The 12,157-nt window shown below is 44.1% G+C and overlaps 1 protein-coding gene across 1 annotated transcript; it reads right to left on the bottom strand.

Moving 5' to 3' along the window:
- Window positions 1-1,806: 1,806 nt before the first annotated feature.
- On the bottom strand, window positions 1,807-11,714 carry tut1 (terminal uridylyl transferase 1, U6 snRNA-specific). Its single transcript, XM_075457944.1, has 10 exons — window positions 11,512-11,714; window positions 8,921-9,111; window positions 8,541-8,747; window positions 8,285-8,399; window positions 8,041-8,168; window positions 7,686-7,912; window positions 7,435-7,544; window positions 6,411-6,533; window positions 3,821-3,913; window positions 1,807-3,692 (listed from the first exon to the last, which is right to left on the bottom strand). The coding sequence occupies exons 1-10, from the start codon at window positions 11,579-11,581 to the stop codon at window positions 2,569-2,571; spliced, it is 2,388 nt and encodes a 795-aa protein (XP_075314059.1). The 5' UTR covers window positions 11,582-11,714; the 3' UTR covers window positions 1,807-2,568.
- Between the last annotated feature and the right edge of the window lie 443 nt (window positions 11,715-12,157).

Genomic DNA, 12,157 nt, shown 5'->3' with positions numbered 1-12,157 from the left:
AACTGCCAGCAGAAGCATCTTTTTTTTTCTTGTTCCTTTGGAAAGAAGAGCTGACCAATTACAGCAATATCTCACAAACTGATGTGTTTACGAGCGAGCTGGCAGTGGCCACCTCGGCTAACTCGGACGGATGACGTCACAGGGATGGAACGGCTCGGGAGAGGTGGATGATTTCATTCAGAGGATGTTCTCAAACATGCCACAAACTTCAGGGAAATCTGCATTCTCCCCTTAAAAGGTGTAATGCTCGGTGTCAGATTGCGCAGAGATGCTGCGCAGTATCCCGTTACAAAACATAGTGAGATCACACCAGATGTGACTCAGGGCAGATCGTAAACAGATCTTTTTCCCAGAAGCAGTGTAGATTTTAGGTCTCTCAGGGGGGGCTTAATTGGTCCGACAGTGGAGACCAAAATAAGCAGTCTAAATGAAGAATCGGCCACAATTCTCATTGTAATTTCTGCGATTGAGCAAGACATAATTGGTCGATCGTAAAAAACTAATGAAAAAAAACCTCCCATTGTTATTAATGAGCGCACGTTGCTGTCCCTTCTAATGAGCACTTTTCAACAGATTGCTTTACTTGGAGAGATGAAACTTGCGCCAAACACTTCGAGTGACCAGTTAAAGGTTTGTTTTCTTGCTCTTTTGGCCGACAGCAAACACAGCTCCACTTTTGACATCAATCACTTTCATTCCCAGGCTTAGAGGTGTGTGCGAGCGCTCGTATATCAGGCGCATGTCCGAAGACCAAGCGGATGGCGATATTGGAGTAAACTGGGAGTGTCAGTGAAAGATGGAGGCTGATGTTCAAGCGATGCGCCGTCGAAACCTCCGGGAAAAAAAAAACCAAAAAAAAAACGCAGCGAGTGATGAAAAACAGTCAGGGTTTCGGCAAAAATAGTCACAACACTAAAACTATTGTCGTTATTCTGTCAAAAAAAAATAGAAACATTTTTAGAATGTTTTCTATACATCTTTTTTATAGAAAAATTGTTTTTCCCCCAAAAAGTTGGGAAATACTAATGAAATGCAACAAAAACTCAAACCTGCAATTTTTTGGAAGCTTCATTTAAAAGACGAGTTCAAATTAAATGATGCGTCCACTGACCAACTTCACTGCACTAAGAGCCCGGCATCATCCTTTTAAAGGAAAGCCTGGCTCGCAGGAAAAGACCTCACATATATGCGAGTCACCTGCTCGCTGATCAAACCCACACCGATCACAGAACACGGATCCACCGTCTTTGCGTTAACACGCGATGAACGTGTGCCCAGAAAGATGCGCGGTGCTTCTGTGCAGAGTTCACACATGGCTTCCTCTTTGCTCAACGCAGCTTCAGGTTACATTTGCTGTTTGTGTTTTTTTTGTTTTTTCCAAGGTAGCTCCAGTTTCTAACAGTGCCGCCTGAGGTATTATGGTGGTGACGGTCACGCGTGTCCAGCGGGGGTTTCAGTGCTTGGCCTTTACAAAGTGAGATTTTCCCAGATTCCCTTCATCTATTCCGTGTGGAAAAAAAATCTGATATTTTGGTACTGAATCATCAACAAGTCCTTGCTTGGGAAAGACTTTGCCGCTGATGGATGCTCCTTTTATATCCAACCTCGACACCCTCACCAAATTAATCTGCTGCTGAATTCTCCATCTTTACTTATAAATCTTGCAAACCAGTGTTTCTTTGCCTCTCTTTTTCAGAATGTTATAGATTATAGATTTGTTTATCGTTTCTAAATGCAACGAAACATTAAGACACTGAAAATCATTTGCGTTGAACACAGACACCGTCATCAAGTTCTGGGGTAACAAACTGTTTCATCTTTAATTACACGACAACAAACACCCCGTCAGTAACGTGAAGCAGTGCCATATCAACATCTAGGAGGCCTCTCAAATCTCCTTGTCATCTCTTTCTCCTTAACAAGCGAGACGAATGGTGTTAATCAGCACACAGGAGCTCTGTGCATCACTCAGGTCCCACTTGTCCTGCTGTAATAAAGCAGCTGCCTGCCGGAGTAATTACAATCATCCGTCTCAGTCATACCAGCAGACACCCGACTTACTAAAGGCTTTTGGGAAAGCCTCCAAACAAGTTAAATTAAAGCACCAACCCATTTTTTTTATTTTGTGCAACATTAATAATAACGGACCTTTTAATAAAACCATTTCTTTCAAGAGGATGCTTGAATGAATGACATGTAAATATAGCCCCGACTCAGCGAAACTGCTCCACGAAGAAACACAAAGGCCTGCAGAAAACAGCAGATCATTTTTTATCATTTTTAAACAGAAATATAACAGAAAACAAGCCAGGTCGCAAACATAAAAGAAGGCTTAATCAGAACATGATAACACTGTAAAACGTGTTAGTAAAACTACACAGTATGAGTCTTTGAAAGAACAAGAAGGAGGGAAAAGTAAAAAAGAAAGAAAGGAAACTCAACATTCTGACAAAGCCAATATCTATAATAAACTCATGGGTGCTTGAATATAGAACAACAGCTCAATCTGTGCTCATTTACGGCAGGTTTGAAAAAGATGGGGACAGATATCTACAGTCGGTGTTAAGTTTAAGCACTGCCCGCTTCCTTCTCCAGCATCGTCTCTACCATCTTGGGTAAGAATGCCTCCAGAAAGTGAAAGAAGTCATGAAAAACTCCTGCCGTGTTACTGCTTGGCTCCAACTTGAGCACAGCCTTTGTGCTTTCCGTCCCACCCACCATCTGGGGCTGAACTTTAAACTCCAAAGGCTCCTTAAGTTCCGGCTCTTTTTCAAAGATTGAGGCGGTGACCTGGGACTCCAGCTCCACACAGCTGCCCTCTGGCCTCGAGTCTGCGTCTTTAACCAGCTCCCTCCTCACTTTTCTCCTGCCGGCCCACACCATGTGCTTCTGCACACAGATCCACGGGGGGAGTTCAGGCTTCCGCCTTTTTGGCAATCTGGGCTTTTTGTCTGGAGGCGACGCGGAAGCATCGCTGCCTGAGGACAGTGACCTCTTGGCGCCGACAACAACTGCGCCCAGTGGGCTGCTCTCCTTCTGAGATTCAACACTGTCATTCATCGATGAGTCCAGGGAAGCAGATGTGGTTTCCATTTCCTCAGCGGTAACATCTGAATCCTCACCAAACACGGCATCTGCGGAGGCAGCGAGGTGACACTTGAGAACCGTTTTCAACACTCCCTCCACGGCGGAACAAACTTTCTGGAACCACAGCAGCCGGAAGCCGTCTCCCGCCGTGTGCAGCTCGTCGCGCAGCACATCTGGCAGCGATGCCGACTTGAAGGGGATGCTGATGGTTAGATGCTCCGTTTTGGCGTGTGAGACCTCCCCATGTGGGGTAAACAAGCGCACCAGCCCCCATGACTTCCCTTTAGCGGACTTGCGCTGGTACTGCAGGCTGCGGCAGTACTTTTCGGCGTCCTGGCACTCCTTCTGGAAGCTGCGGTGAGAGCGCTCGTTCAGGTTTCCTGCCACGTTATGGGAGAGCTCAAAGGGGTCCAAGAGATTCAGGGGGCCCAGTTTGGGACCGTGGTGATGAGCCTTGGTGGGCTGTTCTTCCTGCATCACCTCATCCTCTTTATTGGGGCCGAGGAAATTTATGATTGGCAGTGCCCGACCCTCCCTAAGAGATATGACACTGCTGGCAAAATCGAAATTTGCATAAAAGGAGAAGAAGCCAGCGAGCAGCGAGCCTGGACAGAGAAAGCAGAAGACACAACATGCGGGTTTAAGAATAAGACATAGGCACAGCGTTTAGCTGTGTTTAACGAGGGGAATCGTAGTCAACACTTTCCCCCCTCCTTTTCTTTAAAACACTTACAGATGTCCTGTGTGTTCTTGCTCGGAGGCACAGCTATAGGCTGACTGGGAAAGGTGCAGTTCCAGCCTTCAATCACACACTCTTCCTCCTCACCTGACAAGAGATTAATAAAGAAATCACTGAGGGAAACAAACAATATGAAGCTGAACTTATGACATAAATGCAAATCCTTTCAATCTGGCTGCAAAAAGCCTTACAAACTAAAAAGGTAACACGTGGAACACTGAGCTACCAAGAGAAACCAGAAACCAGGCGTCCTGTTCCAGTGGGAAGTCGGATATTAAATGCTTTTGCCTGCATTGCCAATAAGAAATGTACACTCTCCCTGTTTAAAGTGTAGAGGTCTGCAATGAAAATACAATCACTAGGTCATATCAGATTGTTTTTTTTCTCTTTTATATCTTTTGTAAACTTGAAACCGACACACAGAAGGTGACAACTAATCAGAAAGTGTTAAAAAAAATAAAATCAAACACAGGCTGGATAATTCCTGCAGTAATACTTTCCTGAGGCACTTTTGGATTCTATAACGGGCCTTTTTCAGAGCATTGGTTCTCTCTCCCCTGATCTCATTTCCCAAACTGCAACCCCAACTATTTAATCAATTTGTTATAAAAGAGATATTTCATTTTAATTTGGGGCGCGGTGTAAGATAAATGTGCCACATCCCTTCATACGTCACAGGAAAAGAATACACCATCATATCCTGGTTTACAGCTCCTCAACAATACAATCCCCCCTCAGGGTGCATGTTTGGAATTAATTAACCTTACTGTACTTCTCGTTAAACCTAATTGACTTGGATCGTTAGCACCCTCCTCTTGATCGAAACCTCCCAATAATGTGATAACTTTCCCGCTCTTCCATCATTTTTACCCCCATCGATTGTTTCCAATTTGCCGTCAGCTGCTTTGGCGGACGGCACTCACACAAATAAAGCAGAAAATATCCGACTCGACTGACTCGATCTATATAGGCTTCATTTTTCAAAACACAAAAAGGCTCCATTCGCAGACGGGTTTGGAGACTTTATACGTCACCTTAGTTTGACGCACCGACCCTTCCTGTTATTTCCCCCTTTTGCTCGTTAAAACTACTGAAAGGGATATTTAGCTTTTCTCTTAAGTGCGGTTGTGTTAGGAACTTTTGAGTGTCTTAAATGCAGTAGACCGCAGTTGGAGTGCTCTCAGTTTAGAGAATCAGAAATTTTCTAAGCTCTTAGGACGGTATGGCTCTCGCTCAAAATGCTATGAGACGTTTTTAGGGTCGGCTTGCTTTATATGCATTCTGAATAGCTTTTAGCTTCAGCATGCCTCCGATTCTCAAAACAGCAATCATTCTAACTGCCGTCTTACTCCAGGGACGTGGCGGCTCCTCGTAAATCTGTTTGTAAAGTGAAACAAAGAAGAGTTGCTCTTCAAAGGAATGCAGAAGGGAGGCGCGTGTTAAAGAATCTGAGACTTCTTTTGTACGTCGAGTGGTCTAGATGGGTTAAAGAGGTTTTATTAATCTGCTTAAGTCAGATTAAATGTCATACTGTCAATATCCTGCTCAATGCATCATCGCTTTTTAGGTTTGGGGCAAAAAAAAGAAAAAAGTTGAATTCTTTGAAAACGTTTCCTCGACTGCTCGCCAATATTTCTTCAACCAAATCTCACAAATGTTAAGGTCCTGCAGGCTGGGACGAGTCATTCCTGAGCCGAGCGTTTGCCACTTTCTACACGTACAGTGCACAGTGAAAATGAGTACACCCCTGTTGAAAAGTAACATTTTGAACAATATTTTAATACACACACAAGTTATTCAAATTTGTTCATCTTGGTGTCATCAGATCACAGGACATGGTTCCAGCAATCCATATCCTTAGTTTGTTTGTCTCTGATGAGACAATGATAAACAAATTTGCTTTCGATGGTGTCAAGCCTGTGTGGTGGTAAAAAGTGATTTGTACAAAGAAAAGTGCCCCATGCTTAAAGTCAAGCATAGTAGTGGGAGTGACATGGTTTGGGGCTGTATGGATGCCATCAACAGTAGGAAGCTGAATTTCACCAAAAGAAACATGCTTGTCAACATGTACTGTGACTACTGAAGCAGATCATGATACTCTCCATAGGATTTCAGTCAAATCTCACACACGTCTCTTTTAGCCTGGTGCAGACTCAAAATGTAAAATTTCAATGTAAGGCAAGAATGAAACGCACAACGATGACCTCCCTTTTAATGCCTTTTCATTTCATGACATTTCGGGCCAACACGGCCCATTCTCAGGGAGTTTAACATAGGGGTGTACTCACTTTTGCACCAGCATAATTTCACAAAAAATGGACAAATATGTCATTTAAGTTATATTATTGACCTTTCTTTTCTGTTGTAAGCTGAACAGATGTTGTATTAAACTTACTCTATGCACGTTTTGGGAATAACTTGTGTGTGTATTAAAATATTGTTCAAAATGTTACTTTTCAACAGGGGTGTACTCATTTTCACTGTGCACTGTAAAAACCAGAAAAACTCGTAATTATGGGTTAGAAAAGGTCAAACGCACTCATCACGGTGCAGAGACACAAACTGGGACAAATGCAGCACTTACATGCCATGGCTCTAAGCTGGTCCACGGTGGGGAAAACAGGAGGATCGCAGTTTTGAAGGTAGAAGATGATCAGCAGTGTGAGAGCGTAGTTGTTGAGGAGCGGACCGGCACCGCTGGGATTACCTACGTGGGGGTGGGGGGGGGGGGGGGTGGGGGGGGGTGTCACAGGTTGATGACAGGAACAAGCTGTAATCAGAAAACGGCCACGCAGTTGTATTTGCAGATAACAGGTCGGTAATGGCGCAGAGGGAAGCTGAAGTCTGGCAACAGATGCACTGCACTGATGTTACAGGTGGCAAAACTTTTTTTTTTTTTTGTGTGTGTGTGTGTGTGTGTGTGTGTGTGTGTGTGTGTGTGTGTGTGTGCCAACGTGTCACCGGAGTCCTCTCAATGAATCCATGGACATGATGTAAACCCAAGAACACCCTTTGGCACCGACACGTTTATTGTGCTCTGTTTGATTTTGAAGATAGCAAACTTATTTCTGACGTACAACCATTTTCTGTTATTACTGGCGTCACTGATCAAAGCAATTGCTTCCGAGATCCTAGTTTGGATGAAAACGGCACCTTAACACGGCATTTATTCCGTCGTGCTTTCCTAACTCTGCCTTGATGAAAGGTGCAGTGGCAGCATCGAGACTATAGTTCAAAGGGAACAAGCGACACATGGCCCAGGAGTCGAGGTAATTGCTGTGCTCTTAACTGAAGAACACCCTTAATAAGGATTTCATGTGATATCAGGAATCACTGCCCATACACACAAAGGGCTGCAATTGTGATGTATTTATTTGGACCAAAGCTTTCAAAGCAAGGCACCAAAAAAAAAAAAAAAAAAGAATACAGTGATGTGTGTTCAGACAGTTTGATCAGAGGAAGTGAGCGTGGTTCTACTGACATCTGCTGACCAAAGGATGAAATTACTACCTAAATGCACAGATAACCATGACACACAAACTCTATGTTTAAAAATGCATCTAAATGCTTCAAAATAAATAAATAATTAACTAATTACTGCACCGTACCAGCAAGCTGCTTCTGTTTGGCCCAGTGGCGGATGGTGTACACCAGAGGTCTCAGCCTGTCTTCCATGCCTGAACACAGCTGGAGGAAGCGGGTGTTCCTCACTCCCAGTCTGTCGAGGGATACAGATCCAAGAAAAGCGTTCACTCACTGTGTTCACCGAACATATCTGAAGCATTTCTCACCAAGTCTGAAGACGTCTGATGCATTATCATAAGGCAGATGTCCCCCAAAAAGAAATCAATCTACTGACCTGTTGTTGATGGTGATGTCCCCCTGCAGGTTGAGCTGTCGGTGATGGAACTTGACGACAGGGAGACGGGCGGTGCTGACCACTTGGACCTTGTGCACGCCGGAAACGCAGCGTTTCAGGATGGTTGCCACAAGCTCCAGCACCTCCGCTGGAGATGCTTTGGAGAGGTCGATATCTGACAGGATGGAGTCCTCAGAACGGCCATCGTCTGACATTCCTTCGCTTGCCTGAAAAAGAGCGAGGGGACCAAATTCACTACAGAGCGAGCATCTGTTGAGGTCGCGTTGAGTGAGGTTTTAGCATGAAACGTGTGGATTGTAAATCCCTGGCAAATAACCTTTTACAAATGGCAGACCTGGTCTGTGGTGGTCTTGGCACAGGCTTGGAACACCTTGGTGTTTTCAAGGTCCAAGAACAGGTCCAAGTCACAGGAGTGGATGCCAAAAGTGTTGACGGATGAACCGAAGGGCAGAACCTGGCTGTCTGCGACGCATGGAAATGTGAGTCAAAAGTGAGGCAACTTTTTGCATTATTGTATTATTGTGTCTATCATCATGTGAGACACACTGTATTTCTAGTAGATATTACAAAGGGGTCACCTGGGAAAAATTCCACAAAAACCTCTTGAAGGAGCTGAACCAGCAAGCCTCGGGCCTTCTTTTCGTTTTCTCCAAGCTGAAATCGCTCAACTGTGTACTGCATCTGTGCCTCCACCTGCAGGAGAATTGTATCAGTATGTGTATGAGAGAGCAGACGAGATATATATATATATATATATATATATATATATATAAAAATAATTAAATAAATAAAAAACTTTTTTTTTTTTAAAAAAGCTGCTAAACCAATGCTTACAGATGCCAACTGACACAGCTCAGGTTTAAGGCGATCAAACACTCGTTGGAGGTTGTGGGGGTCGTTCTTATTCTTGGAAATCAACTTGAACTCCTTCTTCTCCCGCTGTTTGACACGCAGCTTTAGGCCTTTTATCTGGTGCTCTGAACAGGACAGAGTTCGCTGTACGCCTTCAGTCTCACCGAACTGCACGATGGCATACAACCCCTGTGAGAGCAAGCAGACATCATCAGCGGGTCGTCAGTAACTTTTCCCAAAGCTTAGACAGAGCACACTGTCAGCCATCTCAAAATGGATGCTACTTTGTTAGCAATAACACGGTAAGGCAGGGCATAGCGTTGAATAATAAAGATGCATCTCGTTGTATGCAGCCGTCTGACCTTGTCTTTATCCATGATAACATCTGCGACAGTCCCAAACTTATGGAAGTACTCAGTTATGTCAGTCTGAGAGATGTCAGGCTTAACGCCACTGACAAACACACTGTGCTCCTCTTGGGTCTTCCTGGTGGCTCGCACAGTGCTCAGCGTCTGATGCTTCCGCCCCTTCACGTGCTGATCCAAGCTCGGACCTGCAAGTCATTAAAAACAAAACAAAACGAAAACTAAAGTGCAGCAGCGATGAATGCGTTTCATCTGGCAACAACATATTAAACTCTTACTGATGCTGCGAGGAGCTTCTCTTTCTTTAAACAACCATGTTGGAAGACACACCCTGAGGTCATAAGATGAGATCGTAGGAGACAGGTCTTTATTAGTACCACAAGAGGATACATGCCAAATGTGAAAGCAGAGAACTGGAAAGACAGTCATTGAAAAAGCATAAACAGAGCTTAAAGGGATAGTTCGGGATATTTGACATGAGTCTGTATGGCATCACCATAACCAGTGTCGTGCATTCAAACTGACTTACCCCCGACAGTGTCCTGTGAGCCGAGTTCTTGTCCAGTGTTGGTCAAGGCGAAAGTAGTCCGGCTTGTTTGCTGGGGTCAAGAAATTAGCGCGTTTTTCTTCCCAAAACAGTACGTGTGCTAAAGAGTGATTTATTTCATCACAAAAACCGGAGCCGGCAAAAGTCACTCCTCGTTATCACTTGGGCCCTATACTGTCTCTCATTGTGTATCAGTGCGCACGTCATTCTGACCGCGAGCTGTGCGCACGAGTCTTTCTGTTCTTTGGCAGTGCTCAACACTTACTCTGCAGACAACTGGCCATCGGGTCCAGCTGGTCTGGGACGCCTCTTCCAGTTGATCTTGGGAACATGGAAAAAAGTTCTCAGACGCCTGCATTCAGGAGTGCAGGGAAGTCACCGTTATTTGTGATGCAGGCAGCAGCTGTCCCGCGGCCGCCGACATCCTCATCTATGGAAATGTTTTGTATCTGGGGCATAACTAAATCCCACTCGTGTCAGCAGTAACATTCCACCTCTGTCTGCATTACTTCGCACTTCAAACAAGTGCACCAGGATTTGTCGGCCACCCTGGGTATCGCAGCTCCAGCAGTGGCTCCAGCTTCTGTTTCCATCACTTCTCTGTCCACCCTCTCTCTTTCTGCCCGATCTAAGTCCATTTGGCGAACTTCCTCCTCAGTATAAACGGGTTCATAAAGATACCCCCTTGGCTCTGAACGGAAGTCAATATATTCCTCGTCGCTCTCGTTGTCAGACATCTTCCCGAGCAGTAAACAAAGTGAACTCGTGCGCACAGCTCGCGGTCAGAATGACGTGCGCACTGATACACAATGAGAGACAGTATAGGGCCCAAGTGATAACGAGGAGTGACTTTTGCCGGCTTCGGTTTTTGTGATGAAATAAATCACTCTTTAGCACACGTACTGTTTTGGGAAGAAAAACGCGCTAATTTCTTGACCCCAGCAAACAAGCCGGACTACTTTCGCCTTGACCAACACTGGACAAGAACTCGGCTCACAGGACACTGTCGGGGGTAAGTCAGTTTGAATGCACGACACTGGTTATGGTGATGCCATACAGATTCATGTCAAATATCCCGAACTATTCCTTTAAGAAAAATAACCGAAGCAAAAAAAAAAAAAAAAAAAAAAAAAAAAAAGTTGTAGAAACGGCGTCACTCGGTTTCAGATGGGTCAAATTGCTGGTCTGCATCAAGCAAACAAACAAACAAAAAAAAAAAACGAAGAGGAGCATGTTGAGACTAACAGAACTGTCAAACACAATGTAAAACCCCGGAAGGGTGGTGGTGAACTATCATCAAAATGTAAAAAGATCTCGCTCGCGTAAACATTTGGTAAAAGATAAAATTGAGGAAAAAGTCACAGCAGAACTCACAGAAATGTTTAAAAGGGAAAGTCAGAGCATGTTAGCGCACGCAAAGCAAAGATAATTCAAGATATTGGGACAAAGCACCCGTGTAGCCTTGAGGAAAACTTCTTAGTGTGCTACCCAATGTTGCTGGGGGTATGATCTGGGCTTACTTCAGTCAGTCAGCTCTACATTCAGCTAATTATGAGCCCCAAAATGATGTTAGTTGACACATCTTTATTTTAACATAAGGACTGATGGTCTCAGAGTCCAGACTTGAATCCCACTGAGAATCTCTGACACAGGCTGGAGAAGACCACACTCAATGGTCTGACAGTTCCAGGTTCTTGGTCAGAAAGTAACCCAGCGCATGGGTGCAAATTAATGTTGGTGCATTGCATAAGGTCATCCAAACAACGGCACGGCAAATGCATGCAGTGATCAAAACAACAAATGGCTTCTCTTTTTAGTCCAGGTAGTGTATAATGCGCTCAACTCTTCATCAGATTATACATGTGTATACGAGTATGGGTGAAGTAATGGAAGTAACACACAATATAAATAATTTATTTAACATGTTGTATGATTTCAGGGAACTAGAATTTCTCTTGGGAAACGAAGTTAGCAACCTGCCTTGAGCAAGTTTCTAACATCCACCATTCGTGTAAACTTGCGCGTGGCTGCGTTAGCTTACCGTTGGGTAAGTTGACGTTGCACAGGGTGCAGTGAAACCCCCTCGGTGTCGTTTTTATGTCTGATGACATGACGGTAAAATACAATATAAAACAAAACTATGATAATATGGGAGTGAAACCAAAGTTAAGTGTGAGGAAGGACGTCCTCCACGCGCCTCTCAAATCTCCCTCCAACGTTCGATCTGCGTTTTGTGTCCCGTCCGTCTCCGAACTCTGTCCGTGTTGTTCACGTGTCGCTCTCAAGAAGGTTCCCCGTGGTAGGTCAGACATGAACGTAGCTCTGTTTATTGAGGATATGTCGTTATATATATGAAGGTAATATTGGTCCCAACCGTTTTTCATACACGTGTTAAACATAAATCCCCATTTATGTTTAACCATGCTGTTTGTCGTTTATATGATAATTGAAATTTTAGCCTGAATGGGTGTTACAGTACTTCTTAAACAGGGACAATAACTTGTTAAACCTAGTCCTAGCTATTCAGATTTTATAAAAGTAAAGAAACAGTTTGGATTTTTCCTGCAGTAACAATCTCCTGCAAAGACATTTCAAATATATGAAACAGACAAAAGGGAACTTGTGTGAGCAATAGTGGCTATTTCAATTCATAGCATGAAAGGAATGTCAAGGTATATTCTTCAAGT

Source organism: Odontesthes bonariensis, chromosome 23 (genome assembly GCF_027942865.1).
Source record: "Odontesthes bonariensis isolate fOdoBon6 chromosome 23, fOdoBon6.hap1, whole genome shotgun sequence".
In the NCBI taxonomy this organism is placed as follows: domain Eukaryota; kingdom Metazoa; phylum Chordata; class Actinopteri; order Atheriniformes; family Atherinopsidae; genus Odontesthes; species Odontesthes bonariensis.
This window is presented reverse-complemented; position numbering and strand designations above follow the sequence as displayed.

Excerpts from the sequence above, each read along its gene's own strand:
- tut1 (XM_075457944.1), bottom strand. The coding sequence starts at position 11,581 with ATGTCATCAGACATAAAAACGACACCGAGGGGGTTTCACTGCACCCTG. Across the intron at positions 8,169-8,284 it reads TTTTGTGGAATTTTTCCCAG|ACAGCCAGGTTCTGCCCTTC; the intron begins GTGACCCCTTTG and ends CATGCGTCGCAG. Across the intron at positions 7,545-7,685 it reads GACATCACCATCAACAACAG|ACTGGGAGTGAGGAACACCC; the intron begins GTCAGTAGATTG and ends ATCCCTCGACAG.